This window comes from Paramacrobiotus metropolitanus, unplaced genomic scaffold (genome assembly GCF_019649055.1).
Source record: "Paramacrobiotus metropolitanus isolate TYO unplaced genomic scaffold, Prichtersi_v1.0 Parri_scaffold0000026, whole genome shotgun sequence".
Classification (NCBI taxonomy): domain Eukaryota; kingdom Metazoa; phylum Tardigrada; class Eutardigrada; order Parachela; family Macrobiotidae; genus Paramacrobiotus; species Paramacrobiotus metropolitanus.
The window spans coordinates 15,762-39,262 of record NW_026570246.1 but is presented as its reverse complement, the minus strand read 5'-3'; the positions used below and the strand labels follow the sequence as shown (position 1 = coordinate 39,262).

Below are 23,501 nucleotides of genomic sequence, written 5' to 3'. Positions count from 1 at the left end.
CAAGAGCAATATGTCCCACTTACTGGAGAAATGACAGAGCTCGATACAAGAAACAGTATCGAGAAATCCAGAAACGAACCTGATTTTCCATGAACCTTCCTCTTCAATAGAAATACCTTACAACGAAGTGACCAGAAGGTGTCGTGTCGGAAAAATTACGAGTGCGATGGTGCACCAGGAGCATGTTCATACAACGGTACTGTTTTAAGTTTATTTGCTTGTATTTGCTACTCCTGTTAACGTGAATTTAACCGACCAAACGTTCCTAGTACCAAGAAATAACTGAAGACCATCCAAAAGTCTGTTTGGGTATGCAACTGACTTTTATAGTGTACGCTTCGCTTCGGCTCAATTATACTCGTACAACGAGCAATAACGTTTTCTAACAAAGGTTTTCAGAAGGAAATAACAAGCTTATGTGTTAGCTGCGCTTTGCACAATGCTTAACAAACCAATCCGGTTCGCAACCTTTTTAAGGCTCTCAACAACCAGAAAAGACAAGGACCTACCCATGCAAAGGCAAACAAAAACCCAACCATGTATACATCTAAAGCTATGCTATGCGGAAACAAGCAACGGAATGGACGCCGGTGGCTGTTCACAATCAGAACCGATCCACATACACCGACACACTTCCCTGTGCACCGGCGAACTTAGGACTGTTCGGCTTCGTCTGCAGATTTTGACTGCGATCCATTAGAATGCCTAATAAAGAGTCAGAAACTGTGAAACAGAATTTGTCAAAATTACATAATTAATTGTTTGAAACTGGTATCCGGTAACATAGATAATATTAACAATAGGTTCGCAGTTATGCTCCATACAGAACTAGTCAGTTTTACTTCGATATCGCCTTCTCTAGCTATCAGATTACGATTACTATAGCACTGCTAATATCAGAGCTATCAAATAATTACAAGCACAACTACCGTTCGATCGAGCGGATGGACTTTTTACGCCGTAGTGCCCACTGACGGGACTGTTATTGCCGGAATGTGGCAGTTTCAGTTCCAGCGGCTTCAAAAAGGATATCCCTTTTGGTCCACACAGAACACACGGAGAAAGGAGTCGTTCGCCTAAAGTAAGCAGCATTAGTACAGCTGTAAACCAAGATCCACCAACACCAGATGCCAAGGGTCACCTACCCTTTTCCTTGTTCAGTGTTGATATCACATTTTCTTCCCGGCAAACTTTGAAATAGATTTCCTGTCGGACACCATGAGCCAGTGCTCCCGGTGGGATGATTAGACTGACGCCAGTCTCTTCCGATACCAACATACCTCCTGAAATGCACATTAAAATTCATACAATATAACATACTGGTACGTTATCCAAACACGCTTCCGCTCACCGTTGTGGTCAAAGAAACCGCGAACTTCATCAATCACATCCGGAGCATGCAGTTTCTTGGGTGAGCTGAGGAAATCATCGGGTGGCGGAGGAAAGTTCATCTGACTGGGGGACATTCCGCGTTCATCGTCCACAAAGGGGAAATTCATGAGATCATGCTGACGGTGGCCGTTGGTTTTCTGATGCGTCAACGTGTCCGTTTGATCCACATATATTGGCCGTGCAGTGCAACCTGCGTGTAAAGTTCCATTATACATTATTTCATCACTATTATTATTGATTTTATTTTATAATTATTTTGACGCTCAGTATTTAATCATCGCTTTTTACTACTCTTTAATTTTGCTTCACTCACGTTGTGCAACAGGTCGTGCCGGCAATTTTCCGTATGTTCCATTGGCCGCATTGCTGCCATGACCGAATCCAGTTTCTGCGTACATATTCTCGGCGTGTCCATTCTGTGCCATCTTCAGCCGACCGTTCGTCAGATACTTAGGTTTAGGAGGCAATGGCGGCGCCTGCTCCTCTTTAATGGACGGATGCCGGACGTAAATGTCCGAGGCGTTGATATAGCCGTTATTGCTGGTGGCGGAAGACTGCGTGGCACTGCTGTTCTTACTCGGGCTGGTGGAGGCAGCACTGGGAGATATCCGTGGGTCGGGCGTAGTAAAGGAAGCCTGATTATGAACAGCACGTGAATGCCGGTCTAATGTGGTAGAAGTGAAGGAGTGCCCGCGCGTTGTCGGTCGACAAATACGATACGGATCGTAGTGTTTCGGATCTTCGTATGTGCCGGAAGTGGACGGTGTGCCATCTGTAAGAAGTCACCGATTTTAGACCCAATACAACAGCAAAACTTAGAAAACAAACGGCTGCTAAAATAAAAGATACGGAATTAGTGAAATCTGAACTTATCTACAATTTTGGAAAGCCGGACTGGCCACTTACTGGTTGTACTGGTGCCATTTGAAAGATCGGCCAAGCTAATACTGGAAATTGGTTTCCGATCGAAACTGTCGCCGATTTGTGGCGGCATGGTAATGGGAGGTGGTCGTGGTCGACGTGAGAAATTGGATCCTGGTGCCATCGGTGGTTTCGGAATGCGGAGCGTTGCGAAGATATTGACACTGCTATTAGGATCATTAGTATCCTACAATAAAAAACAAAACTACTGCATAGTGCATACATACGGTAACAAAATTCGGAACAGACCCTTATACAGCGAAAAACTTCGTTTCCACGAAAAAAATAAGTTTCATGTTTGGAACAGTAAACAGAAACAAAACTAAGGCATGTGCTCGTAGAATTTTTCAGTCTTTAGTTAACGAAGTGCATGAATTCCACAGAGTGTGTGATATTATTAAATACGTTTACGTCGACAGGGCTTACAATTCGCGGAGACATCTGATAACTGGGAAGCATTGGACGGTTTTCCTTGGAGTCATTGACGGGAGCGCCCTTGTACAAAGGTTCACTGAATCCGTTAACCCCAGCATGAACGGACCGACTGGACGCTAATCCCGACGAGCGACCATGCGTCAGCGTCGAGCCTGTCATCCCGTCATCGCGGGATATCCTCCGCGGTGGAGGCGGCGGCGCCGCATCGTACAGTGTCTCCGCGTCACTTTCCGGTCCAGACGATGCGCAGCTGTACAGTGATGAGGAAGCCATAGGGAAAAGGAAGTCGTCTGCCAGGGCGTTCTCCGGCTGCGTTAGAAAACGAATTACATGACACTTCAGCACACTCTCACAGTACGCCTAACGTATTAGCCGGCAAGTAGCGTAAACCGCGTGCAACACAATGAATGACACTAGAATCATGATAAGAGAAACACAATCAAAATTCAAATTACCGGCTTTTCTGTCATCCAGATTGGTGTCTGCTGTTGCTGCTCGATCATCTCGCACACACTGCGGAACCAACTGTTCTTGTTTTTGATAGGAACAACACCTAATAATAAAAGAAGACATTCAGATGCTACTTATTGGAAAGTCTTGCGGTGAGTAATGGTGATACAATTCTATGCTTAATAATTTTAATAATACTTTAAGTGATTTAATGGAATACATTCCTACCAGTAAAAGGAATGCGGCTTGTTTCTCCAGCTTCTGAGCTTCGATAATGAGCTTTTTTGTGCTTTTTCGCTTGAGATCAACCGATGAGCGAATTTCTTTAACCACGTCCTTACTGTCGGCCTTCATAAATATCACAATGGGATACATTTGAGCAAAGTTCAATCGATCGACAGCCTGGCAGGTCAAATCGACAACGCAGTGCTTGTTCTGAAATTCAAGCAAAATGCCGCAAAGACTGTATATATACGCAAACAGCACATAAAACATTTCAAAATTACGTAAATTCGAAAACTGGCAATGCCACTATTTTAGATAAGGTTGTAATACCAGTGACATGGTTTGCCGAATGACACTCAGCCGGATAATGCCGGGTTTATCTTCACCGTTGCCTGCATCGAGTTCTAAAATCATGAGAAATTTCACACTTTACTTTAACAGTATACAGAGAAATAAGAAGCAGGACGTACGAGGAGCAGCATAACGTTCTGGAAATTCTTGGACTAATTTTTCTCGAGCAATATCGGCTAGCGGGCCGTAAAAGACCACTGGTCGCTGGAAGTGCGGCATCTTCAACACGATACGTTCATACGCGGGGAATTTCGTCTCGACACCGGCAAAAGCTACTTCTTCCCACTGGTCTTTAGTCAGTGATTTCGCTCGTCGACTCCGCCGACGGATACGGTCAGCCAATGTATTTGTGTAGGGTTTTGATGATTTTGGTCCATCTGAAAATAATTTTAGCCCGTTATGTTCAGTTATCTAAACTTTTTATTTTAGTGTAATTATAACAAAGTAAAAAAGCGAGAGAAAAATTCATCTGAAAACAACATAATTTATAAGACGGAATTACAGTAAATAAAAGATATTCACAGAAAGACACTGCAACTGCGTCAGCTGCTAATACATAAACGGAAACTTTAATCACAAATTCAAACTTTAGCCCGGGGGAATACAAGAGATCACGGATTGCTAATTCTAATAATATGCTAATGCGATAGAACAAAACAATTTGCAATTCACATAATCTATTTGCCAATCAACAATCGAAAATCTGGCTTACTTCGCACAATTTTGGACAGCTCCTCAGCCCGCACAGCATTTGGCACGCTGCCTTTCACCGATTCCACTTTGTTGGCCGACAATTTGGCCACAAACCACGTGCCGACACTGCCGGTGTGCAGGGTGTCCAAAACACGAAAGACATCTCCCGGTTGAAAAGACAGATCATTCTTATTATCCGGATCATATATAAAATGAGTTCTAAACAAAGACAACAGCCCCAATCAATAAAATATGCTAAGCACCAGGGGATAACAAGCTCGACCGCGAACACAACAAACAAACAGCCGTCGCTGCTGTCCTCTACGCTTTGATGGACATTTGCGGCAAACGGCAAAGCGCACCGATTAGCGCGCGTCGCAGTGGCTACTCGTACCTGATATAGAACGAATCGCCTATTTGATTGGCGATTATGTAATCAAACTCCTGTTTCCGATGTTGCACAACCATTTCAATTTGCTCACTCAAGTGCAGCAGGAACAGCACCGCTTCTTCACGCGTCACACCTTTCATGTCCTTATCGTTCACCTGCAACCGGCGTCTATCGTCTAATGACCGCAAAAATTAAACGCCGCTAACCGACCGGAACATAACATGACACCACTACATTTCCTAATCGGCTTATAATGTTGACACATTTTATTGTAAAGTTATGCAGTCGTAAGCATTTTTTATATATTTCAGAAATATAAGAATAACATAATCATTTAAACGTATTATTTTCGAATTTGTTACCATTTGCACATTCCTCTCATAATAAATAATAATATATATATATATATATATATGCAATCTGCAGCATACGTCACGCTGTGTTAACGCAGTGCCGCGCTGTAATCTTTTACTCTATAAATACAATGTACCTTACAATTATGAAGAGACTAACGCCATCTTTGGTACCTTAAGAATTTTATCGCCGGGAATCAGGCCTGCCATGGCTGCCGGGCTGCCTGGTGAAGAAGCCGCCACAAAGATGCCTGCATCGTTCCCACCCGTTAAGCGAAGCCCCACTCCAACGCTGCTGTCCTTCCGGAAGGAGACAAATCGCGGATCAGGAAAGCGCCAGTCAGACGACAGCGAAATAGCATCGTGTGGGCTTTCCGTAGTCGCTGAAAATGTAAAACATTCTATCAATACAACGAAGCCCATTTCACTGGCAAATTTCGAGGATTTACCATTAGGTCGAGGCTGGGTTATCACATTATTTTGCTTAAATTTTCAGTCGTATATTTACGCGTGGTATATGATGGTCGGTCAACCATACTAGGCGAACACTCACGTTTGTTGGAAAATTGTGTATGCGTATAAGGCGACGTAATTGGAAAACCGCTGCCTTCTGAGCGGTTTCCGGACGAGGTTGGTCCATCCGGAAGCGCTTTCGGTGGCAATACGGGAATGGCTACTCGCTGCACGGCCAGCGGAGATGAAATTTCCGTCTTATTTAGGTTCAAATTCATTGACGCTGAACGAACAGCATGGTGAGAACGTTCGCCTCTGCAAAAAGTACAAAATGTGTCAAAATATTCAGACAGCTACATGGATGCAAAATAACCATTTTTGGAAATGAAAGCCAGATATCTAGGATTAATTTTTGACATGTTTCACATATTTTCACTTCTATTGTTCCGAAATTATATCAGTAATAACAAATTTAATAACAGCTGTCAAATTTGAAACTTCGACAATTTGTATCTATATTGTCTACGCCATTGTTTTGAAAAAAAATGTGCGACAAACGGACCAGAAATGGATTATTTCTCATAAGAGTAAGGCGTATGATCGAGCTCACAATCAACAAGACTCATCAAAAACCGATAATCAGTGTAATGAGATTCGATATCCTCATTCTACTGCTGAATATCAACAGAAGCGACATTTATCAAAACCCAATTATTGTGAATAAGATGGAGTAACTTGGTCGAAGAACGGTACGCTGTGGTCGCACTGTGTATTAAGCCCGTAATTAATTACTAAATACACTTGAGTCCATGCAGCAAATCAAATAATTAGGCGATGAAAACATGACATTTCACTGTCGGAAACAATTACACATAGAGAATCAAGTGGCTTCTACAAAAGCGCGGTTAACGGTCGATACTGACATGGCCATAAACATAAACTATGCCGGTAAGGGCAATTTGACAAGTGGTTGAATATCTTTTAACCGTATAGGTACGTGTAATACACAACAGCCACAATACCACTACAAAACCAAGATTTGATTTTCTATAAAAGCCAAGATTTCATCAAATTTCTGGCCGCAAATAATGCATACTTATGGATACTGCTTTTAAAACGCGCATGCAGGTCTTTAAATAAGACTAAAGAAACTATGAAAACCAACTATGAAACTATTAGGGTTTAAAACTTATAAGTTTATTTTACCGAATTAAAAATCATGAATAAAAGTTCTGAAAGTAATCATTAAACTATTGTACGAACACCACTCTAGTTAACAAATCGAATGCTTATTAAAGTTACTTTAAAATCAGTGCTACCGAAATTTTCACATGACTTCCTCAGACATTACGGCGAAATTATGCTTAAGCTGTTGTTGTTGTCCACTTGATCAGCAAGTGTCATAATCCCACTTGACCAGTCCCCACCAGCTTTTTTTCTCACCTATTAACCGCATTAACCAGCTTGCCATCCATCGAATCGACGGACTTCTGCCTGACATGATTATCGGTTTTGGTGGGTAATTCCGTATAAACATTCTGACTGCTCTGCCGACGGTGCTGGCTAATCGGCGGCGTATTGGGATTGCTGGACGACGAGGCCATCAGAGCATTATGCCCCAGTACCGAGCGCGTGCCCCGTGGTCGCTGAAACACCATGGTCAAACGGTCCTTCTGGCGTTTCTCCAGCACTTTCTTCACTTCATGGAACGTCAGATGATCAACAGGTGTTGTGCCGATCCGCAGCACCGTATCGCCGATCTGGATACCGTGAGCATCGGCCAACGACCGGTTGGTGATGTCCTTAACGTAGAGGATGCAGCCCAGGACGAGGCCATTGTAGTCGTCTTTCTTCTTGCTGCTCGACTGCGGTTTGTTGAGAGTGACCGCGTAGGAAGTGGGTGCGTAGCGCGAAGGAGTTGTGGGTGTGGGAAGGGCCACACGGCGTTTGATCAAGAGGCAAACGGTCGGAGGAGAGTCCTATCAAAAAATACGTTTTATGTAACGCCAACTGCGCAGGTATGTTGCTAATTAAAACACCGAGCTCACACAAATGGCCGCTCCTGCCAGTTAGTAAAACCAACATAATGCTGCCAATATAAATTCAAATTCATGTCATGCGCATTATTGTACTTGCATGAAATCGTATCAAATCATTTCGTCAACCCAAACATTACATAAACGGATTAACGAGAAAACAAAATACAGTTGCAAATAAATAAGTCAATCACTTTCAAACAAACCATCGGCGCATATTGCATACATTCTACTGCATATTGCATACATCTGGTTTAAATCACCAAAGGTTTCTCTTAGTTGTCGAACTGTATCAATTATTAACAAATTCAAACAAAAATAATTCATAACATTCTTGGGAATATCTGTTTAGCCTGTCTGCCTGTAAATATCTTTACCTTCAGGATGTTAACAGCATAAGAATAATCCACATTCTCCAGACTGATGCCGTTAACACGGATAATGCGATCATTAATACTGAAAAAGAAAAATTTATCAGTAAAAAGCATATATCGCAATCACCAAAATCATGTCTTCCGCTTACAATAGTCTGCCTTCCGCCGGCCCAGCCTTCAATACATCGGAGACGGCGATGGACGGGTCACCATTGGCAAAATGCGGGTTATCCCGACCACCGCTGACCGCTATCCCAAATCCATAGGGTGGCAGCTGCAATGAGAAAAGCATTACACCAAGTGTCTACTTATAGATGGCGCAACAACGATAGCCCATTCAACTGTCATCATTATCACTATTCTTATCAGCACAATAGCCAAAGCAAATCTATTACAAAGATCCTGGATGACTCACCTTGGACAGGGTGATCTCCGTTAGCTCCCACTGGTCATTCTCTTCGTTCTGTAAACACGAACGGTCATGAAATGGGTCTTTTGTGAAAAATCTGTAATGGATGTCTGCCACAATTTTTTCCGAAACATCGAAAACATTAATTGCTAATCTAAGCAATTAGCAACGTAGGTTGCCGGGCTATCCACCGATAATAATATTCGCAACACATTAATACGGAAGATCTGGAAACGAAAAGGTGTCCATTACCGGTATTTCATAATACTCGTATTGGTTTCAACAGGTTCTTGAAATCATTTGCAATAATTTAACATAACAGACAAGCACTTCATCAATGTCAACTGGAAGCTATAAACGTTTTTGTGTAGTGGATTATAATTGTAAATAGAGTACATGCTGAATTTGCTGTTTCCCAGAAAGCATGCAAAAAGGCAATGAAAAATCTGGCAATAAAATTGCAAATGAATGTTGCAAGCATGTACTTAAAACCACACGCTAAAATACAAGCACAGAAATGCAAAAAACAGAAGGAACTACCAAAATCAAGCAACAACTACCTAGCAATTTCACACTTTTAAAAGTTAAGCAGTAATTAACCTAACGCTAAAATCCGGTACATCCACAGCAGTTCTAATCAACTACATCTTTCTGATGCAACCAGTTTTTCAGCCAATAATTTAATGCAAAACCGACAAGCACAAGCATTCTTCCTCATTTTCCCTCATTTTCATTAAAGATAATGCGCAAATATATTGTTTCTCGAGTATATACAGCAATTTTAAATACATATCAAATTAATTTTACTCTGGCTGTTAGTTGATTTAAGTAAGTGTCTGTAAATGCTAAAGCTGCGTAAAAACGGGAAATTACCTAAAAAAAAAACCTACAAAATGCAGGCCAAACTTACATTTTTCTTGACTCGCATTCTGATCAGAAAAAATACCAATATTCCGCAATTAGAAAGTAATTCCACAACAACATCCGGCGCAAATGTTAGATGAAATTTCCAGCATGCTTAAGCATGCAGCAAAAATGAGTCAGACTTCGATAAAAGCCCAGGTAAGGGGACTGATAACGTATTAAAAAGCAAACCACCATCCGTCGCCGGCATAAGCAAAACTAAATTTACCCAACGGACAACAATATCCGTGGCGACGCGGACCGCACAGTGAACACAATGGGCGTGTCGACGATGACATAGGCTTCTCTGTCTGTTTGGAGTTCTTAAATATAACTCTTTCTCATTTACTTTTCTACTCTACAACTGTCAATCTCAAGCACAGCTCTCTCCACTCATTAAATGCATGATGTCATTGTCATTATGCTATCCTAATCCAACAAAGAACAATGTCCACTAATATACTGCATCTCGCATCCGATGCGGCGTTTAGCGCGTTATGTCCGCTCAGCGTCGACGCGCAACTCTGTTCACGGCTCACTAACGAGAGGTTCACATCTGTTTTAAAGACCACAATATCACTGCTTAAATTGTTTATTCAACTAGAACATTTCTGTTGAGAGAAGACCGATCATTTTTCCATAGCCCTGCAAAACTGCATGTACAGTTGTACACGCCTCCTGATCGTGACCAGCGCCCCCGTAATTCCGTGCACACACACGGAAGTTCATGGGGTTGCACTGTATCATGAAAAAAGCGTGCGCGCTCTTTGTCCACTACTGCAAAAGGTTGTGGTCAGTTCCGAATTACTGTCGTAAATCAAAACGATATTGCAATCACATCAGCTATTAAATTTTCAAATTTCCTGCAGTTTCGTCCGCGCAACGGAATTCGTTCACTTTTAATTTAATCTCTAGAGATGAACTTTCCGAAATTAATACTGCCCAGTGCCTACCAGTTACATGCAGCTTGTGCCCAATAACTGCTTCAGAATGTAAATACGTATGCTATAATGCTACTACCTATTTGCTGCTCAAAGAGTAAAGAAACTTCCACGAAATAATAAAGAGCTTCAATGTATAACACACTGTCTCTAGATATTACACACTGGAAAGCATCAAATAATAATTAAATTACCAAATTTGTAGCAACTTCTATAAAGAATATTTTATTTCCCAGGAAGTTATTTCAGTTTCTTAGAAATAAATGTTGCGATCTGCTCCCTTTGGTTAGCAATTCCCAAGTTTGTACCAATAAAACAATTCTCCTGACTGAATTTTTCACTAAAGCAGCAAGGGTGCGATGCATAGGTGAACGTTCTAATCGACCAGTTTTAAGAAGTTTCGAAATAATTCCGAGCCGTTTCCAGTGCGAAATGTTTACATAAAGGACGTATTATGTATAAGTGGGATAACCATTATGGTTTATGTTAACCATCGATCATAGTGCGGTGCATTATTATACCAACAGTACGATTATACAGCACGAAGGTAACAAGTAGGCGATTATAAAGTACACACAATTATAAACATAAATCAATAAATCGTTACCCACACTTAAATCGCGCAATGTTTACGACTGGCCTCGTAAAAAACAAACACCACGCAAGTCTGTGCAGAATCTTCCAAAAATCAATGCTCAGTGGGCGTCGATACTGGCCTCCGCCGTGTACGGCAATTAAACCCTTAACGACCTGAAAAAGCTTCGGAACATAAACAATAAACAGTAAGTGACACACGGCGATCGTGACAAATGATGCACCGATCACAACACAATCTGACAACACCTCCATGCATGACAATAGCAAATTAATAGTTAAGAAGGAAATTATTTGTTAGGAGAAAAAACAATTGCAGCAAATCACAGCCCGGCATCGCCGGAAGGGAAGACTGTGCTGCACGGCGGATATGCTGCGTACGCGTCGGCCCAGTAAAATGAATATAAAATCCAAACGCGGGAATCATAGCGCAAAACCGGCCAACTACGCCCTTTTCAAATCACTGCCACTTTGTGTGACCTAATTCGATTTTCGCCCAGAGATAACTTTTTGAATCGCCGATGGACTAGTATGCCAGCATCTTCTTTCGAACAAGCGCTGGAGTGTAAAAAATCATATTTCACTTTTATCATGCAATAATGATACCGACGGAACCATCAAACATCAATGCATTGATCTTCGAATAAAAGAAAACTGTGTTGTTAAAAAAGTGCCGGGTATTTCGATATCCAAATGTAAACCGTGAAAACAACCAAATAAATGAGTACACTTTTACAGAAATACTCGTTATTACTCATTACGTCATAGCTTGAAAAATTAGGTTTACAGATTTTTACAAACCGAGCTGCACATACAGAATATACTGTAGCAACAACTTGTTAAAGCGTTGATGAACAGTGCACAAAATTACAGTCTTTTTAAACATTATGTTTTCATAAGTTGAGTGAATTTGTTTTGTTTAATAATTTACACTTTGTTCTGCTACAAGTAAAAAAAACTGGTATACCGATACATACAGATAAGTACAGCACATAACTGCGGCACGGATCGTGCTTGCTCCATAGTGGGTAAGCAAGCTGAATACTAAACTCAACCGACAAACGTCTCATAAATTTCCAAACGATTTAGAAATCCTTTAAGATTTGTGATAAAACATCAACACAAATGGTCAAAACCGATAAATGGAAGTCCGAATGGATGTCAAATAATCCACAGCTGATCGCCATGGAACGCCGCTAGCATTAACCTAAATGAGTAAAGCCCATTCCCATCGTATCGTAATCAAGAGAATTCTTAGCAGTAGGCGATTCACAGCTGACGCGAATATTCATCAGCCTCATTTTCAGTCGATGCTGCTCATGCACACATATCGCAACCGAAATTACCCAAATTTGAGAAAACCACACGATAATGCCATTTACAAAAAAAACGCGAGCAGCAAAGAATGTAAACATTCTTCTAGTCAGCATGCGGCAAACAGCATTAAAAAAACACAAGTGTGAAACGCAATTTATGCCATTAACGAAGCACTTTCCAGGCATTCTCTTGGATATGTCGAAACATAAGCAAAAAACTTCCATAAGACGTTTAAAGTGACTAAAAACAGAAAATTTACATATACATCTCTTGTACAAAAGCACGAATTTACTGCTCCGCATCATACCAGATCACTCGAGGAATGTTAATACAACTTCACAACAAAAAACTTTGGGATTGACTCTTACGAAAGGTTCATGGACTGGACAAGTGGAGCGCCTCAGTGTCGTAAAAAGGGATATGGCCCGAGTTTACAAGACCTCCGAACAGGCACGGAATAACCCGGCAGCGCGTTTACTGTTCCCTGATGAGCTTGCGGACTGGCCATGATTGCGCAATGACCAGTGCGATTCAAATCCAGAAGACAGTCCGAATAAAGCCCATGCTGGGCGGTGGATAGTCCTTGGTAAGGTAATCGTTCAGTGAAAAACGATTTGACAGACCACCAGCAAGCGCGAAGACAATGAATCGAAAAGGTGGGATGAGACGTGAAATTAACACGATCGGGTATAGCTTACTGGAATGCTTCTTATAAGTACATTGACTTAGCAGCCGACAAAACGCTCGCACGTAAACGGGAAGAGTGATGGGTTAGCCTGCTCTATGCCCGCCAGCAATGGCTTGTACTGGCTGTACAAACGCACTGTGCAGGATTCACTTCCGTCCAGCCTACAAGTTAGGCCGGAACCGATGAAAACCGATTGCAATCGGTTTCCTCACTGGTTCATCCACAGTTGCTCCAAGTGCAGCTCGGATACTCCTTTGTCGATAGTGCATTAGGAAGTTATCCTGGATGATGTACTAATTGGCTCGATGAATATGACATGTTGCATGCTAATGCCGACTGGTCATCTGCCACCATAATTTGCCTGAAAGCGCTTTCACATCTTTCCGCAAAGGAAATGGTTCAAATTAGATTAGCCATGTTAATACTTGAACTGTTTTTATTACACAATTCTGATGTGTGGTGTCTATTCCTGAGTTTTTGTCGAAGTTATTAAAATTGCATTCACACCAGCTGCGCTTTGATTCGACTGGGTTCGCTAAACCGGCAAATTGTTCGGCTTGTTTATATCGGCCTCCATAAGATGTTGTAATGGTCTGCAGGCGTTTTTCCTTCCTTCATAACATAACGGGTCAAATCCAACGATCAAACGAGCAGTAAGCCAGTGTATGCGCTGCCGGCCTTTATCCCGGTTCCCGTTCTTCCGGCTAGTGAACAAACCAGTCAGCCGGCAATATCCAGCCAACAGCCAGCCAGATTGGACGTCACATCCCAGCCGTCAGAGATAAGGAAACGGAAGATGTATGTAGCGGAGCGGCAACAGAAAGCGCCAACACTGGCCCAAGTAACAAGAACAAAGACCCTCCCTGCAATCCCATAGGACTGTACAAATAAGATCCCATCTCCACAACCCCATACGACAACCATCCGACAATCGGCCACTCAATTGTCGAATGCATCAGTCCTGGCGCTTCCGTCACAAGCAGTCGACTCAAGTGACTAGATATCACTTGAAAAATACACACAGTCAAACATGGTGATTGTGTTTTTTCTAGAGTGGATAACCAATTAAGCAGGACGGAGAGTGAAATCAATAAACGGAGAACGCGACTTTAACGGCATTTAACGACGATTCTAAATGCGCGGCTGGACAATAAGCAACAATGCAAATTAGATTATTGGAGGAAAAAAATAAATTTGCTCATCCCCGCTCAGACTGGTCTATCTCGCGGGCACTAATCATTGAGAACAACTTATTCTGTGGGAGATTACATATTGATTTTCATCGAGAAATGACATTCACTTAAGAATTCATTCGCATATTGAGTTAAAACTTCAAGTGCGCGACTGAGAATAAGACAAACCAGGCTGGAGTAAATTAGATAAGTGCAAAAAAGAAGGCAATAATGCCGTTCAATCAGGCATTGATAACTCTAATTTATCGCCAATTTCCCCGCATCGAAGATGTGCAAAGTAAATCCGCGAATGGGCTGGCACTAATAAGAAAGGCTATATCGAAGTATATTTGCAGAGGTTCCACTTAAATGTTTTCAAAAGTTCTGATTACAAATTCAAGAAAATATCTGCGAAACAAATTATTTACACAAATACGAGCAGACGAGAACGTACACCATAACAAAGCAGCAATATCGAATAACATGTGGTATCTACGTACATGGTAGTGATATTCAGCCAAAGTACGTCTTGAAAAAATTCGTATAAATCTGAAAATCTTTCCATTAATGAAAATACTTCACAATGTTTCGTACGCAGCTCTACCGCAGCACTATCAGACATTAAAGAGGATGACCCAGAGCTGCGAAAGGGTCACCCTTGTCTAGCCAACCTCATGAATAAAAAGCGCCCCTCCATTTGACAAACCGTACATTCCAAATGCACTAATAAATTGTTCAGCAGGACAAACAAGTGAACAAGTAAGGAAATACTGCAGGAAGTGCCTGCTTAGTGGATTACGAGTAGCTAATCGATGCCGCCGCACTAGGCAACACCAAGTGGCTCTATATCTGCCGCATTTTTCACGCTCAACTTCACTTACCAGTCCCGTGGATGCCCCTGTGCCGCCCGGCATCATTCCCACTGAATCGATAGTGTCCTGGCCAGCCGAATCCATGGATGGACCGGCGTTAACGTAATTTGACGATTTGGACGTGGACAGTGCCAGCAGCTGAGCGACCATACTGTTTCCGGCCAGCGATGATGATGCGTGGTCCAGATTACTACAACACAATTTATCAGCAGCAATACCAACACAATTAGCAGCGGATTACGCTGGCCAAATTAAATATTGAACGGGAAGATGTGTTTTGGCACAATCAATGTGCAGTAAATCGTTAATACGCTAAATATTACGCAGTTGCCCCCGATTATCGTCGTATTAGTGATAACTTTACACCGGAGTTGAAGACTACCTGAGCCGATCATTGGATCGTTTTTTGGCATTAAACGGAATCGTGGCTTAGATTAATAGACGCTAAGGCGAGATTAAATAAATACGATGAATGCTGCGCTGCTATTATAGTTGTGTTTTATGTGCGATATACGTGCTTTTATTTATTTAATGCGTGCTTTTATAGTGAGCAATCACTCACCATAAATAGCCTAGAAATTTTCTCACCTAACACCAGCTAGTTGGGCGCCAAATCTGCAGCCTTATATGAGTTAATAAACCAAAAAACAAAAGAAGTTCTTCGACTCCGGCACAATACATCGAGAAGTGCTCCGAACACACGTATAGCAGCGTACACATGTGCAAACGCAGCAAGTAAATATAGAGGTTTTGTGTTACTGGTTTAACTTCCCACCAATATTAACTGCAGATTTAATATCTGTGCTACGGTTTACGAGAAGTTCTTTTTTACCGGAGGACCAGCTTCTCTACGTTAAACGAGCACATGAATATCAAGCTCTAATCAAAATATTCGAATGCTCCAGAAAATATCATGCGTTTTCTACGAACTTATGCTCTGAAGTAAAATATCAAAAACAGCAAGCCAGCATGGAACAAGACTTTCAAAAACGCTGTATTAACATATGACATTTTGCCATTATATTCTTAACTTGCACGTGTGCAGACTTGCAAACTAACAGCAAGTCCACGGTCGCACATTCACGAAAACAGCATTTCGATAGCAAAATTACCAGCATCATCCAAATTTTGTTCCACAAAGTCACGAACAGACTTCACGGGCATATACCGCGTACGCCGCGCATTAAATTCACTGCTCACCCATGATGGAGAGATAAAAGTTTGCTTTAAGAAGGAAATCTTAATGCTAGTACTGTACCAGACTGAACTTATCCATGATGAAAACTGAAAAAGTTCGGCAAAAAGTTAAATTACTATGCGCTATGCGTAACGCTGAAAAATAATCATAGCTAAGACTCATCACATGAATCACAGAAGATTTAAGAATGAAACATTTCGTACAATAGGTTAAACTTACCAGCAGGTGAACTGTAACCTTCAAAGATTCATCAAGTATCTGCGCAACGTACCGGTTCGACTAACAGCAACACTGTTCTAAATGAAAATTTACACAATGCATGCATAACATTTATAGATGGCTACAGCTCATTTACAAGTACAGCTAATAACAGGAATGCAGTCTCGGTTATTTCAGAAACCAAAATTACAAAAGAAAATTCAGCTACGGTATCAGGACCACCGGTCCACCACTGTTACTGTACCTAAAAATTCTTCGTTCTAAGCTGACCAAATAACTGATACTATAATCTGTTTATTTTTCGTATCATGCACGACGACAGAATTTACATAAACATTAGACGTACACTAACCTTCGCTGTTTACGATGAGAGATAGACGGTATGCGAATCTGCGGTGAAAACCGGTGAGAACCGCATAGATTATCTGGGGTCAGTCTAACAAAAACTCCGCATAAATCAAGGTAGACAAAAGGAAAGGCCTGCCACTTGAAACGCACAAACCTAAACATTACCCAATACCCCAGCTCGTCTAACCTGACAATTAGTGCGCGAGCAATTTACCAAAGTGGAGAGCCCCTTTCTCACCGAGCGCCAACCACGTCAAACATAAACTCGCACGGTCCATGTCGAACCAGACACCACGGAGTGAAATCCTACACCCTATCCACCGTTAAATCGACGGCCTTACCGGTTGGATGTCTTGGGTGACTTGAGCGCGTATCCATTGACATCCACAGCCGTCAGGGATTCCGGAATGGTCGGTAAGGTTGTTTTGGGTCCAACCATGGTATCCACTGTGTCATGGGGACGTAATAGCATGTTGTTGGTACCGTATCGCTCCTCCATGGCCTTACTGATTTCCTCCTGCAGTCCCGGCTCCGCCGCGGGCACAGTGTGCTCATGAAATCCTGATGAGGATGAGCTGCGATGGTGCTGCGCTGTGGACTGCACTGGACTGTGGTCCGATCCGGTTGAGCTGTGGGTCAGCGTGTCGATGGTGGAGGAGGAGGACGACGGCTGATCCCGCTGATTAGCCACGCCGCTTCCGGTCACTACATTAATCACACAAGCAGCTGTTTAATTAGGGCAAAATTTAATCAGCTTGTAGTGAACGGGGCGGATGGGGTTGCGGTTTTCGACAGATTAAAATGCATTATCTTCATCGCCGATCAGATTGTTGCAAACAAATAGATCGAAAAATTGTGACAATCAGTCAATTTCACACCGTGTGATGCTACATAGGAAACAGATCTAAAAGCTCTAAATCTTTCAAAAAAAATATTAAATAATGCCCAGAACAATGGTGCTATCGAAAAAAAAACGGCCCGACGTCGGCGGTCAAAAATATGCGTGTTCACAAAACAAATTGGGTATAAATTACAAGTTCTGTTTTGCGCATTATTGTCACACACGCGGAAAAAATTTCTCAAAATTAGCTTCTGCTGTCACACCTCAAAACATTTAATTTGGGGCTTTTGCAAGCAGCATCATGACAGCAGTGGCAAACAAACGAGTGCAAAAGTCGCCAACGATGTGACTGTAAATGTTCGCGCATGTAGTGTAGAACTTGACACGAAAAATATCAGTCGTACATGATCCGGCATATATGATCAGAGCATTTTAGCGTACAATAACAAAAGATGCTGCCGTATTGAGCGTCATTAAATTAAGTCGTTCAAACGTTTGCAAACAAACGCCGCAATCAATAACTTGACAGCTTTTCGTCGGTGGATCGAATAAAATATTGCGGCACAGTTTAGTAACAAACTGTGCATCAATGCTGTTGTCATTGCAAAAAATATTCATTTGTGATTTCGAAGTCGCATGTCAGTTTGATCTATCGTACGTAACATCTTGAGTGAGAAAGACACAGTCATAATTTCAAGAATAAATTTGCTGCCGCAATTTTATAAAAACGAAAACAGCTTACAGAATCATACAAGATTCGGCAGGCTATCTAGTAAATGTATGCACAAATTAAGCCAAAATTTTTCTTTCGAAAACACCGGTAAAAAGACGTAAACAAAACAATATAGCGATCCAACATCGAGACGAATATACAAATCCACTATTCGTAGGAAGTTCAAGAATTCAGTAAAAACCGGTTAGGCTTCACTTCCAGCTCGGCGCCTTTGACCACCCATAATTCCAGAATGGAAATGGAAATTCCGATCACAATTAAGATCTCGAAAATTTCGCTTTGCCAAAAGCGCACTCGGATTTCATTTTACGAGGATGTCTGCACTGAGCCTTCAATATGGGACAGACAATCCGAGCACGCATTAACAATTCTAAATGGATATTTCCAGTTTTACTGGCTCAATGGATGCCAATCTGGATTCTAAAGTTTGCAGACCATTAATACCTGATAAAGTCCAAATTTACGATGCTATTACAGTAATAATAATACGCCACACCAATTAGCGCTCGTGTATTCCGAAAAACATTAACCTGAAGCCCTGACAATGTTGTAACTATTTCAACTATTAAAAGACAGCACAGTCCTGTATATAAGTGCAGCTAACCGTAAGCTTTTTGGTTGGCAGTAAATAGTACGAAAACATCGAAATATCAGATTTAAATATATTTTTGGAGAAAATAATCAACCCCAACAAATAAAGTAATTCCCTTTTTTAATGCATAGAAGTATACCTGACTAGTAAACTAACCCTGTCTACTTTGAAATTTTCGTATCTGATTTGTTGCACTGCTTTTACCACTGTGTATTGCGGTTGGGCTACTTTCATATACCGGTATACACTTTTAACGCGGTTTCGTACTTTGTGGTCATGAAGCTTTTATTACAACCTTCCAATGTTCTGACAATCGTTTTCAATTTTTTCGGTTACGACAGCGTAATCTTCTTGAGGTTAAGCTTCATAATCAAAATGAATTTGGAGGATAATCTGCTCCCGTTACAAACATTATCGTTGACAATTTTTAGCTCGTGCAAACAGCTTTAAGCGGTATATCGAGCGGATTGATATTCATTCGACGGTGGAGATAATCGAACTGCCTTATTCCTTTTACACAAATATACACATTTTTGCCCAGCCACGAACAAATATCGATACAAAAACCGTTTCAGATCAACTACTTTTTTAGCGGTCAATGCATTTGATCCCAGCCATAACAAGATTCGTTTCTCAAGCGTCGTGTTCGTAGCGGCACTTAGCAGCCATTTGTTCAACTCGACCTCATGTAATATTCCATGTCCGTCAACATGCAACAACAACCAAGTACACTGATAAATGGATGCTACTTTAACTTTTCTCGCGCAGATTGTGATTTGATGCTTTGCCTAAAAGGTGTACTAACAAAAATCTCGATGAAGGCTGATCTTTTACAAAATCCTCAAACTTCGGTCATGAAACAGCGGGAAAGCATAGCCGAACACAGCGGGACATGCGACACTAAATTGCCTGCCGCGTATAAAGATAAATCAAAGATAGGCGTAATTAGTGATCTCGCTTCAAGCGAATTAGATAAAATATGTGTTTTAAGAAAATGTCGACGAATGAATGATTACTTCCCAACCTCCATAAATAACCTCTGGAACGAGTAGAAACGAGCGTTAACGACAAAAAACGAGAATCTCAAAATTTGTAAGCCGTCTGTGGACAAGTTACAGCATATATTTCGTTATTTGCCTGCATGGCTGAAGCCATACGTACTAACAGATCTGTCCACTTCGATTACTTAATACATAATGGTTAAAATTTTGTTCATTATTATTCATGAGTAAGCGGGGTCCCGTCAAAGCGGCTCTGATAAGTGACTCAATTAATTACGCCGTTTGTTTATTTCTAGCTTTTTTCAGTTACAAGTTATAACAGAATTTACAAGCGGCTCATTAACCATTTAAGTGGCATCTCCAAACAAAACGCTATTCGTCACGGCATTAAAAAAGTAATAAGTGTTTATTATATGTATCCATGCCGTTGCTTTCCGCCTTTTCACACATCTCTTTTACACAATCCATTATCAAAAAGTAACTTATAGCGGTATAAACCTCCCAGCCAAAATGCTAAGTGAAAAACTAATAGCGCATTCAAAAAAACTAATCTCACATGGCAGTTATGTGTAAAGCGAAGGCTGCTGATGGTTGCACACAGCCATTTTCCATTAAGCGATCATCTGCAGTCAAAGAAGATAAATCATGCCTAAAGGTAACGTTTGCCGCTTGTCGTTCGGTGAAAAAGTATAGACAAGGAAAAATATTAATTATAATTACACGTCAGTTGGCAGATGGCTGGTTAACACTCTAACAGCTGGCATTGTTCTGTTTGGTTCACAAGCAAGTAACATCCAAAAAACTGGATTTTGAGGATACCTAACCAATAATCAACTGGAAAGTGTTTTCGCGCTGCTGCGATTTCTCACACGCCAACGCGACCATAAAACAAATCGAAACGTGATATTGAATTTTTATGACGTTGTAGTTATAAATTATGCCGGAAACGGTATAGAATCTGGAAAACAGAAACTGAAAGTATGATAGGACAAGTACTGCAGGAGATTTGTCTTAGCAAAGCGCAGTCGAACGCGATGTTTACACGTTATCGGGCGCTAAAATATGGAAATTCGTGTGGAAATTACAAACATCAAATTTATGACCGATTTATAACATGCATGATGGTATAAAGTTCATGCCTTACAAGTTACAATTAACAGTGCACGTTAATACTCTAGTACAAGTACCTGTACATGTACAATAACAAAAATAGCCTTACTGCTGCGAGAGAGCGTTACAAAAGTTCAAAAAACAGCAAAATCCAAATCCTTACACTTAACACACACTTATGGCGTTTCTCCATAAAATCAGAAAGGCAAAATTCGCTTTACGAATTTACGATTTAGTCATTTAGACAAAACACTTTCCGGCTGACACATACATACAAAAAAACCGTACCTAAAAAAAACTAATAAATACCGATTCGCATGTGACTAACCGCAAGAAATACCAATGCATTCACTTTTGTGAATTTACCACAAAGAGGTTGTATTAACAGCAAAATTTGCTGAACTAAATTGCAAGCTTTAAATTAAATTTATTTTCAAAAACTTAATAAATATGCTACTAAAAGTCTGCTCTACAGTTTCGCTGCCTTTTGAACATACAAATTGTGGAGTATCTCCAACCCTGAACATTCAGGCATGTTGTAATCAGTTCATATTTTTTATATTCGGTGGACATGTCACGCCAGACCTGACACGAAACGTGCAGGGTGACGAAAGTAAAACCGCGAAGAAAGAAAAACGCTCGAATTCACCATAAAGAGTGCTTGATAAGACCGAAGGGAAAATATAAATATGAAGGCTACAATCTCTCCTACATCAGATAAGCATTACTTCCTCCAAATTATGTCAAGTCGACAAAGCGCTTCGGTCACATTCAATTGGCCAAGCGTAAATCAAACACGAGATCGACAAGTAAAATATGGTTAAACGCAGATCGGCTGACTGTTTGAATTTGGTCAGATTTATACCCAACCTCAACTTTTTCTAGAGCAACGTTTTTATAATAATAATAATCGCATATTCAAGTCTAGACATAAAAACGGTAGACCCCTCGAAAACTTGCTTAGACAGGTAGAAAAACCGAGTATATTTGTCTGGCAAACACCGCATATAAAAATGTAAATTGGAGCAGAAACACCTGTGTAAGAATATTACTTCACTGTAAATAAATTACGTAGCATTCACAAGAACGATCTAACTTCGATTTTTTAAGCATGTTATTGGCCCAATCTAAATTGTTATTAGCCCAATCTAAATTTAACTTCCACTGCATACGAATTAAAAACCATTTTACTTTTTGAATGTCTGCGGCAGAGAAAACATTTAAGGCTTACAATTTTAAACCGCGGTCCGTCGCCCACAATTAATAAAACCAAATCAAAAGCGTGAATGGTAATGGAAAATGCAGTTTGCTATACATTGACCGATGTCCGCTTACCTCCACCCATCATGTTCAAACCGCTATTAGGCAGGAATCCAAAATTAGCTCGCATGCCACTTCCTGTTTGGCTATTTATGGGCTGCTGCATGGCGGTCAACCTGAAAAAGCTCTCCATGGCCGTGAATCCTTTCGCATACACCATCTGTAAAATCGCTTGCCACCGTTTCTCTTCCGTCATCTCCTGTAACACAACCTGTTGCTCGGACGAGCTCAGCGTCCCATTTCGCACTAGCACATCCAGCACGGCCAGCAGATCAACATGCTGAAAGGACGACGCGGATCCATTGACAGTGGACCAGCTGTGGCCAGTTGGCGCGCTGGACGTGGACGCCATCATATCGGCTGTTGCTGCCGCATCATGATCCGATAAGAATCCATTGCTTAATGGAGTCGAGGAGTCCATAATCATGTTTCCAGCCTCCGCGCTGGGCTGCTTCTCACGATCAATATAGCCGCACACTGGGTGAAATGTTGGTTTTAAATTGTTCAGACGTGAGTTAAACCAGGCATGATGGCGTTATTTGGCATATTTAATGCAACATCAAGTTAACTTTGCCATAATATCGCGTCTTGTGCTCTTGACATTCCAAAGTACAACTGCTGTGCTGCCTGCATACAGAGAACGGTACGCGACTACGCGCCATGCCGTATGCACCTTGTAAATCAACTATTTCGGCCCTGCCTTCCTCTCATAGTGCAGCTGCCTGACCGCACCGTGTTGCGAGAACGGTGTGGCCAGTACGAAGCCGCTTTCTATCGCTCGACAGATATGTTACTGGTGCTGTGAGCGAGGGGAAGAAAGGGCCAAGAGTGGCAAGTGGTCACTCCCTAATATCCTTTCCGGACAGCGGTTCTGCATTTGCAGGCCACAAGGTGTGATTACCCAAATCAAGACGGCAGAGGGGAAAGTGTTTCTGTAATAGTGTAATGCCGTAGCCGTACTCAAATTAGCACGGGTATCGGTGAACTCAAATTCCGGGAAATCACTCAGAAAGGATAGGTTTATCGGTTTATTTATCTTCTAAATTCCAACTGCAAATTCACGTTTCATCCGGTTTAATTTACGCCACTGCAAAACCAATCACAAAATATCATAATACTTCTATGCTGCAGTGAAAAGGATAGATACGTAAAAACCATAAAATCAAAAC

General features: G+C 41.4%; 1 protein-coding gene across 1 annotated transcript; it reads right to left on the bottom strand.

Moving 5' to 3' along the window:
- Window positions 1-165: 165 nt before the first annotated feature.
- LOC129587739 (tight junction protein ZO-1-like) lies at window positions 166-23,012 on the bottom strand. The gene is given in 21 exon segments (XM_055481621.1): window positions 166-705; window positions 930-1,076; window positions 1,146-1,283; window positions 1,352-1,582; window positions 1,706-2,164; window positions 2,299-2,500; window positions 2,740-3,057; window positions 3,204-3,292; window positions 3,417-3,633; window positions 3,754-4,151; window positions 4,487-4,686; window positions 4,862-5,013; window positions 5,386-5,594; window positions 5,765-5,979; window positions 7,108-7,643; window positions 8,078-8,156; window positions 8,224-8,348; window positions 8,490-8,537; window positions 14,980-15,160; window positions 17,077-17,440; window positions 22,348-23,012. Coding segments are annotated over 21 exon segments (4,821 nt in total). The 5' UTR covers window positions 22,760-23,012; the 3' UTR covers window positions 166-604.
- Between the last annotated feature and the right edge of the window lie 489 nt (window positions 23,013-23,501).